The following is a 13,823-nucleotide window of genomic DNA, read 5'->3' as shown; positions in this document are numbered from 1 at the left end:
GCCCCAAATTAAGATTTGCACATCAGCCCTGTAATGTGTAGTTGCGGCACTGTCACTAGGTATCATTTAAAATATTTGTAATGTATAAACAAATTTTATTTTCAGGTTATAGTTTTGGAATCATCAAAAGTTTATTTGCCTAGCTATGTTAAGGTAAACCTTGAAATTGATAAAAATTCAATTTCCCTAGACAAACAGTGTACAAAAGATTGTACACTAATACAGAGTTGGCTATTTTCAGGGAGTGCAATTAGGAGTGTTAGGTATATTTACCTATTCAATTAATATTTGTTAGTAAATTACATTATAATTTATAATGTTGGAATTATAATATCTGTTATTCATTTAAATAGTATTTGCAAAATAGATGAACGGTGTTTATTTTTATGTGTTAACACAAATGATAGTTTCCAAATGTATTTTTCGTCATCTCTCTGTCGTCAAAGATTTTATGATCTTGTAAAACATATGATTGATAATGATGAAGGAATTGCGACTAACTTGAATGAAGAGTTGCATAATGAACAACCAAATGTAGTTATTTATGTATCTTTGAATAATTATACTTATACATATTAACTTAAATTATATTAAAGTGAAAATTTTTTCTAGTTTGCATACGAACTTGATGCTTATGACACAAAAAAAATTCTTGGTCGTGGAACATATGGAAGTGTTTATGCAGCTTTTGATTGCAATACAAAAGTGCAAATCGCAGTCAAGGAAATACAAGAAATTAATTTTGTGTATTTATTAATTTGAGTATTTATTTTCATTTTTTATGTTAGGTAATCTATTATTTGTTTCATGTTCTGCTAGGCCAGTACACAAAGAAGTACAACTTCATTCTCAACTGTGTCATCGAAACATTGTTCGATATTTAGGATCAATATCTGTAGATGGTTATTTAAAAATATTTATGGAACAAGTACCAGGTAGTTAATTTTCATTTTTTATTGAGACATTGACTTAATAACAAATTGTCTTTTATAGAAAGTCTTTCCTTCCTATTACAATTCAAATGGGGCCCATTAAAAAAAAATGAGCGTGTTATTTCATTTTATACTAAACAAATTCTTGAAGGATTAAAATATTTACATGATCAAAATATTATACACCGCGATATCAAAGGGGATAATATCCTGATTAATACGTTTACTGGTGTAGCAAAAATATCCGATTTTGGAGTATCTAAACGTCTCTCTGAATTGTGTCCCACTGCTAGAAGTGTTGTGGGCACAATAGAGTATATGGCTCCTGAAGTGATAAACACTGATTCAAATGGTTATGGCACACCAGTATGAAGAAAATAAGTATAGGTTTAAAAATAGAATTATAACAAATGTTTTTTGATTTTTTGCAGGCAGACATATGGTCCTTAGGTTGTACAGTTGTAGAAATGGCAACAAGTAAGGTACCTTACACAGAACTTGGATCAAGAGCAGCAGCTGCTTATACCATTGGTAAATATAGGAGACATCCAAACATACCAGTTGAACTGAGTGACCAAGCATATCGTTTTATACTTCGGTGTTTTACTCCTGATCAAAATCAGCGAGCAACAGCCACTAATTTATTAAAAGATTTATTTATTAGTAAGTATCAGGGGTACTGGAGTTATAGATATAAAATTAAATTATAAAAATAGAATATTACTTACTTATCTAAAATATATTTTATTTAACTTTAGGTAGCACAACACGTTAATGAAATCAATCACAGTTCTACAGTTTAATCAAAGAATATTTATTATAACATATAGATGTGAAAACTATTGAAGAAGATTTAAATTTTAAGTATTTAAGTTAATCTTTTAAAATATCAGTTTTATCTATAGGTACCTATTTTGTTAATTAATTGACATTATTTAAAATTAAAATATATTAAAATAAATTGAACCTATTGGCTGTTTTTCATATATTATAAATATTCGAATATCGAATTGTAAATTATATAATATATATAGATACCTATTTATGAGTTATGACTGGCTGCTCCTTCTTAAACTTCGTTGAATGCAAACTGCAAATAAAATACAGATCTAAAATTATATCCAATCATAATAATCATAGGCGTAAAATGTAAATAGTGTTTGAAATTTAGGGGGGAGCTGTTGCTCAGGTCTGTACTTGATACTCGTATGATGCTTTTAAATTATAGTAGTGAAATTGTTAATTTTTGGGTGGCTATAGAAATTCTAAAGGATGCTAAGACCTCCAGCCCTTCCCCCTTAGTTGCGTCTATGATTATAACAATTTTATTAAATAAAAAATGATTATCTTCCGTGAGTCAACTATATTCAACATTAATAATGCTTTAAAAAGTAAAAAGTATTAAAAATTAGTCTATGATTTTTTACAGGCCTTGCTGAATTTATTGACGTACATTTTATGTGTTAATTATATTTTAATCGGTCAAAAACTATGAATTTCCATAAGTCATCCGTTTTAACTTTAAAGTCTGATGTTATATTGTCATTTGTCATATTGGTAGACGGTAGTAGATAAATGTATTAAGTAGGTAATTATAGTAAATTGGATTATCCGAGTTCGCCCGGATCAAAATTAATGTCTTTCTATTGTTTCCAGTTTCGTTTCAGTTGAAACTAGAAACTTCCATATAACGAACTTCCATTTAACAAAATTTTCCGTTTAACGAAATATTTTTGAGAACCAAACCAAATTTATTCAATTCTATTGAACGAATTTCTCTATAATACGATTTTTTTTTATTCCCCAAGACTTCGTAGTATGGAAGTTTTACTGTAATATAATACAAACGCAATTAGTAATTACAACGACTAATTTTATGATTTTCTACTTCTTAATAATTCTGGACATATTGTGACTTCTTAACACAAATACTGGAGATGGAATAAGGATTCTACATTTCTACGAATGCTATTAAAATCTGACGTACCTATATGGCTATATCTATTGTAACGCTTTGAAATTTTTTCCCCTGGTAAATGTATTATTTATGAACGAAAAATAATTAAAGAATTATTAAATCTCGTATAAAACAGTATTTTCTGAGTTGATGACGTACTGACATACTTGTGTACAATAAACATAAATATTGACAATTGTAGAACACTGGAACGTCTGGAACCTACCTATATATAGTGAATGAAATATTATATGAATATCAGAATATTGAATAGTGGTGCAAATGTGCTACTGAAATAGGTATTCACTATTTTATTGTTTACTCTCTACGTTTCTCCGTCTCTGAAGTCTACAGTCAAAAAAGTTTGCACAACAACACCGACTGGTCGCCATTATACCTTTACCATTGATTAACAGATACAATGCCCTTCCTCCGGCTAACGCTAAACATATACATAATCCTATTTAACCCTCATACTATTATATTATTATCCTATTATTATACTAATTTAACTGAGAGCCTTGATAGTTGATACATACATAAATAATAAACATAAATATATTACTAAATATCAAGGCTCTCGGGTAACCTGGCCACCTGTCATAGCACCTGGACGTCCTGGGTTATACATTTTATTTCTATTTATAACTTTTTATCATGACCGATGATACCAAATAATATAGCGTCCGTCTGATATATCATAGTATTAGTATACATTGATGTAAATGTATGATAAATAATAATTTTGGATGTTAATCATTAATTATTATTTTTTCCGCCAAACGTTAATCGTTGTTATTGAATTTTGTCCGTCAATCTACCTCCCCGGCGACCCAGCGTCCTGCATTCCCGCGTCCATTTCAGTGGTCATAGACGCAGACAGCAGTGACGGCTGTGACGCTAACGCAGACGCGCACAATATATGTTTTCTAAGGTTAGGTTAGGATATTATTAAAGAATAATATTGAACAGTCGCCATGACGGATACCGATTCTAGTGACGTTTCTTCTACGAGCGATGTAAATTATTCGGACATCGACTTCGATACACCGAATACCACAGACCTGAAATTGAGTGACAACAGTGATGAACCATGTGATGAACGTCCGATTAACAACGTTTCATTCGAAAGAGTAAGACCGTTTTTTTTATTTGAAATATTTTCACCGTCGTGTGTCGCAAGTGTGTAATACAGCGTTCGTATGATTTATGTTTTATTTAGAATTCAAACCGAGCCCTAAGAACATACGACCAAGATTCCCTGTCATCGCCTTCAGAAAATGAACTTGACACAGTATCGCTGTCTTCATATGTAACGAGTCATGGAAAAGTTTGTACCCATAGTTATTTTATTATTATTATAAATTTGTATGCAAATACATAAAAATAATAATGGATCTGTTTTCGTTTTTCTCAGACCTACCAGTATGATAAATGTGCGGTTGTCTTGTGTAATGCAAATGCAAGAAACCAGTTTGATAGATTATTTTTCATCAACTTTCCCAGAGATAATAGAAGTCTTAGTGAAATTTGGTGGAAATTATGTGGACACAATGGTATGTTAAATCCTATGTCAAAGATATGCTCAATACATTTTAAGCCCGATGATTTTACTCCTCATATGGAAAGAAGAGATGGAAAACTGTATAAACAAACTGTATTGAAAAACAGTTATATTGTACCAACTCTTTATTTAAAACCGTATGAGTATACAAAGTTTACAAGGAAACGAAAAAAACGTGCTAATGATGCTCGCAGTATGTAAAGTTTACTACTCATAAATCTAAATTATTCTATTTTAATTATTGTACATATTTATAAAAATATAATTTAAAAACAGAGTTACCCAAGAAATTAACATCAGTTTATGTATGTGTAATTCAAGGCTGTAAGAAAACATCTTTAAAAAATGCAAAAGATACATTATTTTTCAAGTAAGTTGTTTTAAACTATATTTAGTATAACTGTATAAGTAAAGAATTATTAAAAAAATATAAACATAATAATAGTTTAAGCAGATGAGCGCCAAGTATTTTACAGCCAATGGCACGCCTAGGATTGTTGAGGGTGTGTTCACTATTTATAGTAAAAATACTTATGTGATCAAAACAAAATACAACATTATAGTATGTGTAACAACTAACAATAGACTAAACATAGTTATATTTCAATTTTTAAGTTTTATGTGAAATTACAAAATACATAGTATACATAATACTTCTTTAAAATAATATTGCATATATGATTGATTATCAGTCAATATTGCTCAAGTGGGCCATCCAGAATCTAGATACCTACTCGAAACTTACAATAGTCAATAATCCACTTAGTTTTGTTACTGAGTTAGGGTACTAGCCACTGGAGTAACAAACAACTCATGAAATATGCAATACATAATATACTATAAATAATATTTAAATATTTTTATTAAAATATATTCAAAAATTTTTTGAGACTCAAGACTGAGTAGATTCTACTATATTGAATTTATAAAACTAAATGTAATAAAATGCAATATATTCTAAAATTATCTTGTTATCTGTGTAATCTGATATTTTTATTTTAGATTTCCACTTGAAAACAAGTTTCTGCTTAAAAAATGGTTAACTATTATTGGATTACCATATTGGAAGCCATTACCAACTAATCGAATATGCTCTGATCATTTTGAAAGTTATTACATTACAAAGATTTCTAATGTTTTTCAACTTCATAAGTTTGCAGTCCCATCAATAAGACCAAAAGTTTGTATACATTGAATTTTCAGTACCTAGCCTAAAACATAAATTGTTTCATATAAATATATTTTGTAGAACTTGTTTAATCACGAAGATTACAATAGTAAACAGCCAAAAACACCTGTGAATGATCATATAAAACCATGTGATTTTAATAAGCTAGAATTTAATATTATAGATAAAAATACATTGTTAGTCAAAGAAAAAAAAATTAAAAAAAGTAATGATGGAAGAACTATTTTGTTAAATTCATTGGAAGATCAAATAGATCAACAACTAAAAAAATATGGTAAAATACTTGAGACAACAACCCTTGCAAATGCAACAGTAATAAACAACAGTGTTAAAGGTAAGGAGAAAATGTTCTATTAAAATCTTAGGTAGTTCTAAAAAGTACGGACATGCCATTTTAATAAATAAATATAATGTACTGATTTTATATTTGATGAAACTATTCAACAGAAAAACCATTATTAAATTCTTCAACAAAATGCAATAAAACAAATGTAGAGAACATTTTGAATGATGTCAATGATATTAAAGAATTTCAATCGAAAGAGAAGAACACTCAAATACTACAATCATTAAATTCTTCAACAAAATGCAATAAAACAAATGTTGAGGAAATTTTGAATGATGTCAATGATATTAAAGAGTTTCAATCCGAAGAAAAGACTACTCAAACACTACAATTATTAAATTCTTCAACAAAATGCAACGAATTAAATGTTGATAATATTTTGAATGATGTCAATGACATTAAAGAATTTCAATCTAAAGAAAAGACTACATTAAGTTTAACAAAACAATATTTAGAATCATTTGAAAAAGAAATCGCAAAAGGTAATACAAGATTTTTAATTTTTATTATTTAAATTCATAAATTTGATAAAGATTTTAATATTATCAAATTGTACCCATATATTATTTATTTTATTATTATTATGGAGTATTAAGTTGTAGCCATAGATATATACAACAACTAGATAGCCGTCTTTATACTACAGTTGTGACCAATATATTGAAATCGGCCGCCATCTATAAAGCAGGCAATGTTTACATTTATTTTACATTTATTTATATACATATATATTTATCTATACATATATACTATGATAATATTATTTTGTAAACATTGCCTGCTTTGTAAATGACGGCTGACTTCCATGACAAGAAGGAGACGGCTATCTAGTTGTTGTATATATCTATGGTTGTAGCTATATTCGTTAAAAATAAATTTGAATCATACAATAAAGTGTGTGCTTTATCAGTTATCACCCTCAGTATTTCCGTGGCAAATCAATATACTTAAATGCAGTTTATTTTACAGTAATAAATAAGAAAATTCTTATTGAATGGCATAAGATTCAAATTTTTTTATTCTAAAAATTCTAAAATTTTATTTAATTTATTTAAATTTAATTTTTTTTATGATCTTTTTATGAATCTTTAAATATCAAACTATTAGTAGGGCTTTTCTAAAATTTGTTAGCAAAATTAAAATTTGATAAAACACAATTTTACTTGTTTCCAAAAATCGAGACATTAATCTGTTTACATAACATTGTAGGATGGTTGATTGAAAATCTGATTAATAACTTCTCATTCAATAATTTTTCAGCTTGTCTGCAACTTTCATTATTTTGGGAGCAACATTTTAGTATGTCAATGTGATCATGAACTGAGCAAATATAATTTTTTTTAACTTAGGTAGTTTAGTGACAGGAGACAAGTATCGAGAGTAACTACTTGTTATACTTTTAAATTTGTTAAAATGTCAGAGCTATAACTTTAAAACAATGATCGACTGCCAAGTTCTGATTTAACCAACATTTTCGGTACCTCCAAAAATTTGCAAAAAGATTTGTCCAGTAAAGTAGAAAAGTTATCAATACATAAGTTTGATACAAAGTAGATTGTCATGGTAAAAAAATTGAGATTGATTAAATCATGTGATTCATATTTTGCTAGTATAACTTATTCTTATTATATCAATAACTTATTTTGCTATAGCTTAGTAGATTTTCACTCAATTTTAATATATATTTAAAAAAACTTGAAAAGTGTTATCAAGAAAATAGGTCTATGCACATTTTTGAATTTAAAAAAAAAATAATCCCATGCCATTCAATTAGAATTTTCTTATTTATTGCTGTTAAAAAAAACTACATTTAAATGTATTGATTGATTTGATGGAGATACTGAGGGTGATATAGCCATATAGGACTTTGGGACACAAATAGGGACTGTATAGTATTAAATAAATTATTTAATACGCTACACAAAATTTTATATACCACTATAATAGTTTAAGAAAATTATTATTTTTAATGCTTCAAATATATCAACCTATATTTTTATGTTTAAAATTGTTTTCTTTAGTTAATTTATTTGTTGTAATATTTTTTAAAGCAAGTCAATAAAATATAAAAATTAAAAAAAATTAAATTTCAGAAAGAGAGGACATAAATGGAAATATAAATAATAATGATATGGATTTAGATTATGTATATCTGGATATATTAAATGATGTCAATATGAATGCAAGTGTGATGGAAGTTCAACCTACATGTGATACAAACAATAGTTTAAAAGGTAACTTGCTAAATATAATTAAAATTTTTTGGAAAATCGGTTATTATATAAAAAAATATATATATACATGATGTTTCACCAAGTATGTTTTTTTTATTATGCAGTTATTTAGAATGAGATTGGTATTTTAGATTCTGAGCGATATAACGATTTAGCAACTTATCTAGGAAAGTGAATCTAGTTAGTACTTTAGGGGGAATAAAGTAAATTTTTATGAGAGTTTGAAGTTGAAATTGTTATAACATATAATATTACAACTGTAGATTTTTGACATTTTTATAAAATATTTATTTATAAACATTTTCAATTTTTGTTAGTTTCTTTCCATACATATTCACTTATCGCTACACTACATGGCGCAACCGGCCATTATCTCCTTATTTTTTAATATTAAAAAAAAGCTAAACGTTATATTACAATTCTGGTACCTCAATCGTCTCTACACAAAAAGTCACACATTTATATATAAATCAGACATCAATAATAACATTTTTAGATACTTAGGTAAATCATTGTGTAAAGTTAGCAATTTTTAAATGTATAAGATAAACAGTTATATAGAGTTCAGCCCAATGACGTAACCTGGCCATTCTCAATAGTATAATATCTCCTTGAATAGTATTTTTTACATTGAATTTTACCCATGCCCCAGGCGCTAATCATAGAGGAGCAAATTTCAAATTTTAAATTCATAAAACATATAGCACAGGGGCGCTAATATTATGTTGTGCCCCAGGTTACATAATTTGTAGATCTGGTATAGCTAGATCTGAATTGGATTTAAAGTCTTTTATATTTTTGTGAATGAAACTACTCTTTTAAATTTTTAATTAGGCACATCAATTTTTTTTTAATATATCCACTAAATAATTAACTTTAATAGATTGTGGTTTACTTTTGAAAAAAATTTCTATTGCCACTATCAGTATTAGATTATGTAAAAAATGATTTACAGTGGTACATCGATAACTCAAATGTCTACAAGTCAAATTTCCGATAACTCGAAGAAATGTCTTGGTCCTGCATTTCAATAAAATGTACCTAAATACACAACATTTTTTTTATAACTCAAATTTTTGATAACTAAAATTTTTTTGTCCCCGACCGATTCAAGTTATAAAGGTTTCACTGTATTTTTAAGAATCTACTGCAAGATGATTTTTATGCTAAAATGTGCTTAATTCCATACTAATGAAATTTTTATTGGATTTCACAACCATAAAATTACAATTGAGTACTTTTTATAATTGAATTTGTTTTAAATTATATTATTTTTGTTAATTGTTAACAGATGAGCATAATACTGCTGTATTGGAATTCGAAACAAATAAAAATGAATTGAAAAATATGTCTGTAGAATCAATAAAGACAAATTTATTATTTGATGGTAATTATTAACCAACTTATTTAAATAGATTTTTTTTAAATTAATATTTGTGATATATTTTAAAAACATAAAAAAATGAACCCTAGACAAAAAGTTACATTTAAAAAAATGTACAATAATTCCACTAATTTTTTTGTCTGCCTAAACTTATTATTTTCGCAGCACATTTTTTTCGTCTGACAAACATACCAAAATCAAAAATTATTTAATTTTCTTTGATTATTATTTTTATCACCTATTCAATTATGATTATCAAGTATAAAAAGTCAATGTACAAATCTTAAACCTAGCTCAGGTATACCTATGAATAGAAAATTTTTTGAATTTATGAATAGCTTGTATTTTCTGAGTTTTTGACTGATAACCCTGTAAAATAGTTTTATTATAAATAAAATTAAAAGTAAAAAGTAATAATGTAGTTAATTCAATTATTTTGATTATTTCAGATAAAGAAGCGATGAATAAAATTTCAAATAATAATGACTTAGATTTGGAATATGTTTATTTGGGTATGTTAAATGATGAAAATATGATTGGAGTACAACCTTTATATGATTCAAACATTAACGTAAAAGGTAACTTGCTTGTAATAATCCCATAATTGCTTTTACTATTCATTGATTTTTAGTAGATGAATGTAATACAACTGAAATAGGATTTGAAATAAATAAAATTAATTCGAAAAATATAATTGAAGAATCTAAAAACATTGAAGTATCCAAAAAGCATAAAATTGTTGAAGGTATAACTATTTTCTAATAATAATGAATGTATACTTTTTTCTTTCCTGTGTATTTATTTTTTAAATATTTTATATTTTATACATTTTTAATGTCTGTTTTTGCAGTAGAAACTCCAAAATCCATTATTTATGATCAAAACTTAACAGAATGTTATGGTGAAATGCTTCCACCTTATTGCGACCCTAATTGTCAGCTAAAATGTTATTATTCTGTACCTGGCCCCCAACGAAGACAAATTTTCAATCAATTCCATATGTTGCAAAATGTGACTGAACAGAATTGTAAAATCACTGAATTAGTGCAATTGATTATGGTTGAAAATGTAGAAAGTGATTTTGAGAGGTGTCTGACATTCCACTTAGTTATGAATAAGGAGTCTGTGAAGGTGTGCCGAATGTTTTTTATGAATACATTGGGTATTTCTGAACATCGTCTCGATGCCGTTTTGAAACCAGCTAGTTACAGTTGGTATTCTAATAGTGACACTGTATTAAAAGCTAATCAACCAAAACAAGCAAAAGTAATTTGTGAGCAGATAACTATCACAGATTTCATGAAAGAATCTTTAAAACTGTTGGACAAGGACTACAATTTATACGAACCTGAGAGTGATACCGAAGTTAGTCTAGAAAATGTGTCTTCCGAAGAACAAGAAAAAGTGTTGATGTACATAAAAAGTATTCCTAAGGTTTTGTGCATACCCAATTTTCCTGGAGACTTAAGGAAACAAATGTTTGAAACTAGTATTTGTGTGGCATATATGTATAAAACATATTCTGAAAATTACATTAGAAACAAGATTCCACCGCCTTATACAAAACGTCAGTTTAAAAAAATCTACAACCAGTATATGAAGTCCCATTTAAAAATGGTTTAAATCCAAAATTACATATTTTATTAGTGTTATATTTTTACATAGTTCTAAGAATTACCTATTTATTGTTTCGGTTATTTATTGATTAGTTCTTTTATTTTATCATTATTTAGTACTTAAATACTAATATTTCATTATTTTACGAAATATATAGCTTACAGAATTGGTATTTACGTTATAATCTTAGAAAACACATTTTTTCATTATATTTCATGACAAGTCTTGATTGAAAACCAAATACCGTTCTACTTTTATATTATTTGCTTGTAGTAAATACTAAATATTGCATACATAATGACAATTTGTATTTGAAAAATGATTGTAATAAGTTTACATGTATCTTTTAAAATCTAAAGTCATAAATAAAAGTAATTATTTTAATAATATATTATTAACAAATCGAAAATAGTATACTATTATTAGAATAGAACATATTACTATTAAAATATATTGTGATACATTTTTAGTTCTTCACTCTTAGATTTACAAATTCTATTAAAATAATTGGTTATTTGACTACTCTATGTAAGATATTATACCTGCAGTAAATTCAAAATTTAAATGCTATATATTACATATATTATAGCATTTAAATTATATATATATATATTATGTATAAAATACAATGGCATATAGAAATATAATAAATTTGAAAGTTCTATCTTGGAATCAATTAGATTAAATCTATATATAAAAAATACACTAATTATTTTTCAAACAGATAATTTAAACTGTTTTATCTGTCATTTTAGATTCTGAGTGGAACAATGAATGTATTGATTTTACAATGATGCGCGTTTTATTTTTTATTTTTTTTTGTGTCTGTACACGATAGGTAGTCAAAATAATGTTTCAATTTTCAACTTCAGTATCTTGCTCGATTGGAAAGTGAATATTGTTGGTGCATTGGGGAGGTCAAAATTTAAAATTCCCAGTAATTTTCAAAACCACCGAGAAAAACATAATAAAAAATTAAGGAAAAACGGGAATTTTTACGCAAAATCTACTTTGGTTTTTGGTGTAACTTTAAAACAAATTACCGTAGATACATGAAATTTTCACTGGTTGTTTATATTTGCATTTTCTAAAAACGATTAATTTTTTAAATATTTTGATTTATTTTGAACTGTTTAGGGACATTTCCAGTTTCCGACTTAATTAGTTTTTTTCTTCTATGAATGTCAATAAAACTTTATTTGTTGAGTAAAAATGCTTGAAAATTTAATACAAAGCTCATACTATATTGTTACATTGAAATTTGAAAAATATTAAAAATTCTTATTCACAGTTTTTTTTTTATAAGCATTTAAAGTTCAAATCTTGACAAAGTATGGAAAAATCACGAAAACTATCAAATTATTTTGAGTTAAGAATTCATAAAAAATTTCTTTTTAAATTTAATCTAAGATGCCTCATAAGTTTTTCTAATTTTGTCAAAAAAAAAAATGTCTAAAAAAAGTCAAACTAAATTTTTATGAGCATTTGAAGTTCATATTTTTACAACATGGGTATTCACTCGATTTCTCTTGTAGTGATTTTTTTATATTGTTGTAATTCAAAAACGAATAACTGTAGATACATGTAAATTTCACTGAATGTTTATTTTATCAATTCTTATAATTGATAAAATTTTCAAAATATTTTGACTTGTTTTGAGCTGTTTACGTACAGTTTCATATTTCTATTTTTTTATTTTTTTTTTTCTATGAATATCAATAAAGTTTTATCTGTTTGGCCAAAAAGTCTAAAAATTTAATACATGGTTCCTGATATATTGTTACAATAGCAGTTGAAAAATATTAAAAATACATAGGCACAGTTTTTTTTTATAAGCATTTAAAGATTGAACTTTGACAATATTAATCAAATTTAAAATTGAATAAGTAATTATTTTGTAGTTGAACATTTATAAAATGTTCAACTTTTATATCTAAAGTTTGAAAATTTAAAACAAGATTTCATGTAAGTAGTTAATTCTGTTCCCAAAAATCTAAAAAATACATAAGCACAGTTTATTTTTATAGTCATTTTAAGTTAAATTTGGACGAAATTACATGTTAAAAAACCTAGAGTAACTATTTTAGTTATTTTATTGTGATTGTATATTGTTCATGGGCACTTGAAACTTCTAAGGTATACTATTATATATATATATGATAGTATCACGGGTTGTTGTTGAAGTATAATGCGTAATAAGTACCTAATGGATATCGTGATATGATTAATTTGGAATTTATTATAGGTTAATTTCTTTTTTAATACCATACATAAGTATATAATATGTCTTATATCTAGACTGACATACCGTCTCCACTCAGAATCGTTTTTCTTATACAATGATATTCTATCATTGAATTCAAATTTAATACCACCCATTATTCAGTGACCCACTTGCCCACCTTTTTTCTAATGTACAGATAATTTTGTTGATGTTTCTTCTTAAGAGGACGCTACACCCGCATTTGTTGTCTCCGTCTTACAAACGCGTAACATAGCAAATTTACGCTCAGCAGTTCACGTTTTATGCCGTTAGCTTAACAATTAGAGTGAATCGACCTATTATGAAACTTGATGGTAAGAAGATTATCTGTGTTTGT

The 13,823-nt window shown here is 26.7% G+C and overlaps 2 protein-coding genes across 3 annotated transcripts in view; both read left to right on the top strand.

Annotated features, from left to right (window-relative positions):
• LOC100165876 (mitogen-activated protein kinase kinase kinase 15-like) overlaps positions 1 to 1,893 on the top strand; it is a 10,262-nt gene extending 8,369 nt beyond the window's left edge. Inside the window, exons 10-16 of one of the 2 annotated variants that reach the window (XM_008187080.3) lie at positions 106 to 263; positions 354 to 534; positions 613 to 746; positions 820 to 935; positions 994 to 1,298; positions 1,364 to 1,595; positions 1,691 to 1,893. In XM_008187080.3, the coding sequence (XP_008185302.2) occupies positions 106 to 263; positions 354 to 534; positions 613 to 746; positions 820 to 935; positions 994 to 1,298; positions 1,364 to 1,595; positions 1,691 to 1,707 (1,143 nt within the window). In that variant the 3' untranslated portion in view covers positions 1,708 to 1,893. Of the gene's footprint in view, positions 1 to 105; positions 264 to 353; positions 547 to 612; positions 747 to 819; positions 936 to 993; positions 1,299 to 1,363; positions 1,596 to 1,690 lie in introns of both variants that reach the window. The other variant, XM_016806261.2, reaches the window with a different exon arrangement.
• A 1,653-nt stretch (positions 1,894 to 3,546) lies between these two features.
• Positions 3,547 to 11,229, top strand: LOC100573976. Its single transcript, XM_016806248.2, has 12 exons — positions 3,547 to 4,022; positions 4,112 to 4,219; positions 4,307 to 4,646; positions 4,730 to 4,823; positions 5,456 to 5,633; positions 5,703 to 5,976; positions 6,090 to 6,470; positions 8,082 to 8,222; positions 9,514 to 9,609; positions 10,056 to 10,184; positions 10,238 to 10,351; positions 10,457 to 11,229. Exons 1-12 carry the CDS (start codon positions 3,867 to 3,869, stop codon positions 11,227 to 11,229), a joined length of 2,784 nt encoding a protein of 927 aa, XP_016661737.1. The 5' UTR covers positions 3,547 to 3,866.
• Positions 11,230 to 13,823: the final 2,594 nt, after the last annotated feature.

The sequence above is a fragment of the Acyrthosiphon pisum genome, chromosome A2, assembly GCF_005508785.2.
Source record: "Acyrthosiphon pisum isolate AL4f chromosome A2, pea_aphid_22Mar2018_4r6ur, whole genome shotgun sequence".
NCBI lineage: Eukaryota > Metazoa > Arthropoda > Insecta > Hemiptera > Aphididae > Acyrthosiphon > Acyrthosiphon pisum.
The sequence above is the reverse complement of the archived record's forward strand: the minus strand, read 5'-3'. Positions and strand labels throughout refer to the sequence as shown.

Excerpts from the sequence above, each read along its gene's own strand:
- LOC100573976 (XM_016806248.2), top strand. The coding sequence starts at position 3,867 with ATGACGGATACCGATTCTAGTGACGTTTCTTCTACGAGCGATGTAAAT. Across the intron at positions 4,220-4,306 it reads ATGTAACGAGTCATGGAAAA|ACCTACCAGTATGATAAATG; the intron begins GTTTGTACCCAT and ends CGTTTTTCTCAG. Across the intron at positions 10,352-10,456 it reads AAAGCATAAAATTGTTGAAG|TAGAAACTCCAAAATCCATT; the intron begins GTATAACTATTT and ends CTGTTTTTGCAG.